The following is a 7,905-nucleotide window of genomic DNA, read 5'->3' as shown; positions in this document are numbered from 1 at the left end:
GGATAATATCGGCTGCAGGGTCCATATATGGTGTAATGTATTTGCTACCTGTTTTTTAATTAGTGATATTGTACTATCTTTATTAAACAATTGTGCTCAGGGAGTGCATCTGTGTGGTTGAGGATTACATCATGCAAACATCACACTGTCAGCATGTGTTCAGTCCTGTTGTGCGGTGCGTGTGTTGAAGATATTGAGGGTTGTGCAGATTTGAATTCGGCGCTACTCGACATTCATTTGTTGGCCGAGGTAATCCCCGCAACAGCCGATAGGTAGCGTTCAGTGTAAACATGAAAAATGGCGATGGTCGAAAGTCACACACATGTGCAGTGCAGCTTCAAGGAAATAGAACCTTTTCATCGTGACGTAGCAAATAAGAGGTGAGTATTCATTTCACACAAAACAATTAATGATGTTTGTTGGATGTGATTGACATGCAAATACAAGAAAGTTCTGCATAATATGTAGTATTTGTGCAATTTTGTTTTAGGAAAACATGAGTTCTTCACGCCGTCTTTGCGTGAACCATCCAGATGAGTTCTGCTACATTTGTGGTGAATACGTTCTTCAAAAGAACAGGAAGAATATCACTCCTTTTGTGAAGGAAGCGTATCTGGCATATTTCGGAATTAAACTTGGAGATCAAGACAAGGCGTGGGCACCCCATAAAGTTTGTAAATGCTGTGTGGAGTGCTTACGGCAGTGGACAAAACGAAAAAGGAAAAGCTTAAACTTCGGAGTGCCTATGGTATGGCGAGAGCAGAAGAACCATACAGATGATTGCTATTTTTGCATTGTTAATGTGAAAGGTTTTAATAGGTTCAAAAAACCAAAGTGGGAATATCCCGATTTGGAGTCAGCAAGAAGACCGGTGGTGCACAGCAACGATGTTCCTGTACCAACCTTCACAACATTACCCACGCTAACATCATCAGATGACGATGTGCACGGCGAGGAATGTACAAGTAGTGGTTCGGAATACGAAGGACGTGAGACACAACCCCAGCAGTTCGACCAGAAGGAGCTCAGTGACTTGATACGAGAACTCAATCTTTCAAAGCAAGCATCAGAACTCTTAGCATCCAGGCTTAAGGAAAAGAACTGTCTTCATCCAAGTGTTAAAATAACAGCTTACCGGACGAGAGAAGAAAACCTTCTTCCATACTTCAACCAAGAAGAGGTTATAGTGTGTTGCAGCAATATACCTGGACTTTTACTTGAATTGGGGCTGCCGGAATATAGACCAGAGGACTGGCGTCTCTTCATAGACAGTTCCACTAGAAGTTTAAAATGTGTTCTCCTACACAATGGCAATCGTTACGCATCTATTCCCACTCAACAAAGCTTTGTGAAGCATATGCTAACATCAAGATGGTTCTGCAGAAAATTCAGTATATGCAGCACCAGTGGTTGATTTGTGTTGATTTGAAAATGGTGAACTTCTTGCTTGGACAACAAAGTGGATACACAAAGCACCCATGTTTTATCTGCATGTGGGATAGTAGGGCAAAGCACGAACATTGGAAGCAGAAAACATGGCCTCCAAGGGAACATATGGCTGTTGGTGAAGCAAACATCATTAATGAACCTCTGGTTAGTAGGGACAAGATTGTTCTTCCACCATTACATATTAAGTTAGGACTAATGAAGCAATTCACCAAAGCTTTAGACAGAGATGGTAATTGCTTCACATACATCTGCAATACGTTCCCTGGACTCAGTAGTGAAAAACTTAAGGCAGGAATATTTGATGGTCCTCAAATTCGCAGGCTCATCAACGATACCAATTTTACAAGTGTCATGACTGTCACTGAAGCATCGGCCTGGAACAGTTTTGTCGCTGTTATAAAATGTTTTTTGGGCAATCATAAAGCTCCCAATTACGAGGAACTGGTCAAAAACATGCTCACTAACTTTCAAAACTTACGAGCTAACATGAGTATAAAATTGCACTTCCTTCACAGCCACTTGGATCGATTTCCTCGTAATCTAGGTGATTTCAGTGAGGAACAAGGAGAGCGGTTCCATCAAGATATGAAAGGAATAGAGGAAAGATATAAAGGAAGATGGGACAGGCATATGATGGCAGATTATTGCTGGAATCTGCAACGTGACTGTTCTGAAGAGACCTATAAAAGGAAAGCGTGCAGGAAGCGGTTCGTCATGGACGGAAAATGATATACTTATAGAGAAACTTTTCAATTATGTTTTATACGTGGACAAATGCCTATCAGGTTTTCATAGAAGCTATTTATAAAGATTATTTTCTTTTTTCATTGTAGTTTGTAGCGCTCGAGTTCAGTATTAGCAATTTTTTCTAATTTTTTGAATAAATCATGCATTATCTCAAAAACTAGAGCCAAACTGCATAAATGGTTGCTATATTCGTCCTCAGCACCACTAACCCATCCTAAAGCCACTCAAATATCCTTGGTAAGAAAATGAGTGTTGACCAGTGTAATCAATGATGTAAGAATAGTTAGGAAGTATGTGATAATGAAGGTTTTTATATTTTTGACACGTCCTATATTACATGTACGTTCACTGTACACCATGTAATTCTACAGGATCAAATAAAATTTAGATCAATTAAATGACAACGCAACATGAATTTCTGTAGGTTATATTGCCCCACTGCACATTCACAGACCCAATTTGCACCACTGATACAGCTTATCACTTAGTCCATAACTGGCCACTTTCCCGCTTGCATCTCCATGGATTGTGGTCTGCTGTATTTATGGGATATCATTTCCACACAAATTTCCCCATCAGTTATCATCTTTATATTGTTTTTATTACTAACTGGGTTCTTGTTGATACTTCTAACATTTTGATTAATTTTTTTAACGCTGGATGGATTTTGCCCCTATATCTATGTTTCGTCTACTGTTGTCCATACGGATTCATGATATGGTTTTTAATTTTTGACTGGGTGTTCTAGTCCATTATTAGTCTTATCACATCACATTGCGAGGATATTTCTTGATGGTTCTTATAGTTTAAAAAAAAAAATTAGGCACACTTCAGGAATTGTGGACCCATATTTTCTGTTTACACGATGATTTGGTAATTGCGTCACTTATTCATGCACAAGGAATGTTCGGTCCCATCCACATTGCAACATTAATGTCACAATTCACCACATAAGTAATTTGCTCTATTTCTCACTATAGAAGGCAGCTATAATTTGGAAACAATTGTAGCAAATGCTTTGTTTAATTTAATAGATTTAACTCTTTGAAGTGGCATCTAGTCTATAATATTGGTCGTTAACTAAATTATTTACAAGAGCAGCCAAGTGGCTATTATTCAAGATGTATAGTACAAAAACTTCTATATTAAAGATACCAACAATTTCCTAGATTGTCTGAAATCTGTGTCCATCCCATTCTTACCACACACCTTGCTTGTTGCCACTGGTGTCCACCTCTCCTTATACCACCAACCCCCATGTACATGGTCGGTCTGCTGCTGAACAATTCCCCAATCAGCACACACTAGATTCCAAATCTATGATGTCCTTTCTGCTCACCTTAATCAACTTTATACTTACCAACTTTACCTACTTACCTTACCTACTTACAACTTTACCTATGAGGGGCAGACCAGGGGAACAGCCATGGGAATAGGTTGGCTCCTTCCTATTCCAGCATTTTCATGGTTCACTTTGACGGGAGCTTCCATGGGACCCATAAGATTTCAGCCCCTGGTCTGATTTAGATACATCGATGACATCTTTACCATATGGGCTCATGGTGAGGCTGACCTGATAAATTCTTGATGTCTCTAAACACATTCTCCCATTTAAATTTCGCAGGGTCCTATTCTGAATCCCATGCACGTTCACTGCACATGCCATCTGGATTCCTTCCCCAGAGACTAGTTTCTCAGAACTCCACAGGTGTGAACTGGCATTACAAAATGCCCTTTGTCCTCACTACCTACCTGGCTTAATTTAATTTCTTCAGTCTCAGAATTTCTTCTCGATAACCATTCCAATAGTTACTTTTCTTTTAGTTTTCTATATCTTTTATTTTCTGACCTGTCATTTTTTCCCCGCCTTCCACCTCTGCCACATACAATGCACTTACCTTTCTATTTTTATTAACGCTTGTACAATGTCTTGCTTGTGATCTCTATCTTGCTTATTGCCCTGTCTTCCACCTTTAAGCTCTCAGATTTCCAAATCTCTTCCAGTGCAGTCCCCAACACCAGTCTTTTTCTTCCTTCCTCTTCAATACCCCTGCCAGAAGGAGGAGCCACTCACTGACTCTAAAAGATTACAAATTTCAGTTGTCTTTTCATTGTTGTTTCCCCACCCGTCTCTCTCTCCTGCCACCTCATGGTGAGTAGATTTTTTATCAACCCAGTTACATTACATTTCTATAAAGAAGGAATGATTTATTTTCTGTGACCATAGTGCATTGTACTACAATCTTTGTATATAGTGAACACATGTAAAAAATTTATAAGAAGATAGTACTATAAGACAAAAGTTTATACTGTGAGAGCACTAATCTAAATACACATATAAAAGTATTCTGCATCAGCAAATACTGTCAGTTCTTTATCCCCTTTTCTCTTAGTCGTTTGACAAAACTAACATGACATTTATTCCATATTCCCAAGTCTTCCAACAAATCACCGTCACTTTTCAGTTTCTGACCTTCAAAATACAGCCAATTATTTTTCCAAACATAGCGCCAACTGATTTTGGTGTATATCTTCTCTCGGGCAAGCTTTAATGACATGTTTCGACGAAAAGCTCTCTTCAAATCCAAAACAGTTGAGCCTCTTTGCGGCACCTAGAGGGAAAAAAGCAACCATTGTTCTAAAACAGATATTAAGAAATATACTTTTGATAAGACTCATCTTCTACAAAATAAATGAATAAAATACCTATTAAGGCTTCCATAAATAGAAAACTGATATAGAAAAATCTACTCAGAAAGAGTGACAGCAACAGAAAATGTAGCAATACATAATTTTTCCAAATTTTAGACTTATGAGCTCCTTCTTCCTGAAGAAGATGGGAAAGGGTTGAAAGGAAAAAAACCCTGGCAAGGTTTAATGCTGAAGGAACAGTTACCGAGGAAACAAAAGACTAACTCAACAAGATAAAAAAAGGTTGTTGGTACTAGATGAGATTTAGTATCCAAGAGCTTAGAGGAGATTTAGAGGATGGTTGTCAAGTTTGACATGAGCAGGAAAGAGAGGGGGAAACTATGTACAGAAAAAAATTGTGAGAAAAGAAAAATTATTGTACACAGGAGACAGATGGATGGTACAATTAAGGTCCAATCAGTAAAGTTCCGATCAAGAGGTAAAGTCCATCAAATGTGCAACAGAAAATGCATCATCAGTGACAATGTTATTAGAGATGGAGGTGGGGAAGAATGGGTCCACGTTCTTTTCAAAGGAACTGTCCCAGCTTTTGTGTCAGGCATTTTAAGAAAATAACAGAAAACCTTAATTGTAAAGCACAGAAAACATCCATCTGTCTGGTCAGATGGGAATTAGACCTTCCATCCTCCCACATGAGCCCAGTGACCCACATCTGCAACAGTGCATGATTGAACAGGCACCAGTTCACAACTGAAGTGCTGCAGAACATGCCTGGCAACAGTTGCGAGTATTTACTTTCCATCTATGCCCATTTATCCATACTGACTGTTGCTATACCAACTGACTGCTTCCATTTGGTGAGTAGATTTTCTTTATCAACATTTGACATTTGAAATAACAAAATGCATTCAGAAAGTATATCTGTCTAACTCTGAGGCATTGAGGCAGACATAAACCATAAAGATATTAGTTAATGATGTTACATATGCTTTCAGAAATTTGTGTCAGATATTAAAAAAAGTGGTGATTATTTTAAGACTTTAACCATGATAATAGAAATACACCAATCAAGAAACGCCAACTCAGTAATTAAAATGTGTATATGATCTACTGCTTAATGAAAATAGCCTTTACAATTCTGCTACATATCATATCAGTCCAGCATTTTGTCCAACTCCAAGTCCAAAATATAGCAGCAGAGAAACTGAAAAATCGTGCATTCAGAAATACTAAATAAACTTTGCTAAGAGCTTTTCACTTCACCGATTTGCACATCTTCCCCATAAATCCCAACACAAAGGAGACCCTTTGGGGGGTATGAACGAGCCAAGGTATACATTACCACACAGTAGCAGCCACCACAGACCGCTTTTGTAAAGTACACCAACAAAACTGGAATGTACATCTCCGAATCCAAATATTCTGATAATCTTAGGAATGGCTAAGCAGTTTTGCAGTTTTTCCTAAGCTTTATCTTTTTCTCCCCCCCCCTCCCCCCCCCCCCTCTCCACTCCTTCCAATATCTGGGATTTCCAGTTTACTGTCCGATGTCTTCGGGCAGCCAGTTTAACACTTTGCACCAGAAAGGAATACTCCAGAGTGAACCCTAGTCAGAGACAGAGTCTACATGGACATTATTTTCATTTCGAGTATTGTGGTTATAAATTGCACAGTTTACTCCAAATTGTTATTAAAATTTATTATTAATTACAAATACCACAGCATGTAAATGTATTGGTACATGAGGGTGCTAACATCTAGATCTCTGAAGAAGCTTCTACAAGATGTTGGTTATTGACTTTGCATTATACTGTAACTGCACATAGTGTAGAACTGTTTTTCCCTGTAGTTGTTTTGCCCAAGAAGATTATGCCACGACTTCACACAATATACTGGTAATACACGAAAATACATTTCAGACCAGGACTCGGACCCAGATTTCCTGCTTCACGTGAATGGTTGCCTTAACCACTTCAGCTGTCTGAGCAAACCACCTGGACTAACCAAACCTCCAATATGTCACAGTGGCCCATGTCCTAAACTCACACAGTTGCTGTGATTACCATTGAGGGAACTGTGTGAGTGAAGGATGTGGACACGCAGTGACATGGTGCAGGTTTGTGTCAGTCCAGGAGGCATGACAAGTGGTTAAGGCACTGCTCCCAAAGCAGTGTGTTCAAGCCCCAGTCCAGCACAAATTTTCACATCACCAATAAATTGTGAAACTAGAGCCTACAGGTATTTGCAATTGCCAGCTCATTTCGAACACTGATCCATTGGTGTAGATTATTTATGAGCTCTGGAAATTGCCGAAAATAGAGAAAAATTGCTGGTGGAGGGCCTCAGGTGGAACTGAGCCTTTTGGGCTGTGCGATAGGTCCAGACAAAGCTGTGGCCAAGGCATGGACCATGGAGGTGTACATAAGTGGACCCACATGACAGATGGTAGAGGGAAGTGTCGAGTTCAGTAAGAAGCAATTGGACACGGACTGCAATTGGAATCCCTATTCTGGGCCACTGTTGCGGGAAGTGGATTGTCGTGTTAGGGAAAAGGAGACGGTAGTTTGGATGGTGAGGCTAACTGTGAATGTGGGCGGTATAATTCGCAAGCAGTAGTTGCCACCTGAGCCGCAATGGAGGACTGGCAGCTTCCACGAGGAGGCTACTCACTGGACTCATTCGGAAAGTTCCAGTCGCAAGTCGAACTCCACTGTGGTGGATAGTGTCCAGCAGCTGCAATGCAGAGGGTGATGCTGAAACATATAAAACACTCCCATAGTCCAGACAGGACTGCACGAGGGCTTTGTACAGCTGCAGCAGTGTAGGGCAATCAGCACCCCAGTCGGTGTGGCTCAGGCAATAAATAATATTATGATTCTGCCAGCACTGATGATGATGGGGAAGCCAAGTTAAGCAAGACCAGCCCCAAAAAGCGGGAGCGGTAAGTCTCGACTATATTAAGTAGTTGGTCATCGAGGTAAAGTTCCAGATGGTGGTGGACAGTATGACGACAACAGAAGTGCACGACGCAAGTCTTTGCCGCTGAAAACTGAAAGC

At 40.1% G+C, this 7,905-nt stretch overlaps 1 protein-coding gene across 1 annotated transcript in view; it reads right to left on the bottom strand.

The window, feature by feature from the left end:
- Nucleotides 1–4,378: 4,378 nt before the first annotated feature.
- Nucleotides 4,379–7,905, bottom strand: part of LOC126262601 (U11/U12 small nuclear ribonucleoprotein 25 kDa protein-like) — a 35,536-nt gene continuing 32,009 nt past the window's right edge. The window contains exon 2 of the mRNA XM_049959347.1: nucleotides 4,379–4,808. Coding sequence (XP_049815304.1) covers nucleotides 4,563–4,808 — 246 coding nt within the window. The 3' untranslated portion in view covers nucleotides 4,379–4,562. The remainder of the gene's footprint in view (nucleotides 4,809–7,905) is intronic.

The sequence above is a fragment of the Schistocerca nitens genome, chromosome 6 (genome assembly GCF_023898315.1).
Source record: "Schistocerca nitens isolate TAMUIC-IGC-003100 chromosome 6, iqSchNite1.1, whole genome shotgun sequence".
Lineage (NCBI taxonomy): Eukaryota > Metazoa > Arthropoda > Insecta > Orthoptera > Acrididae > Schistocerca > Schistocerca nitens.
The sequence above is the reverse complement of the archived record's forward strand: the minus strand, read 5'-3'. Positions and strand labels throughout refer to the sequence as shown.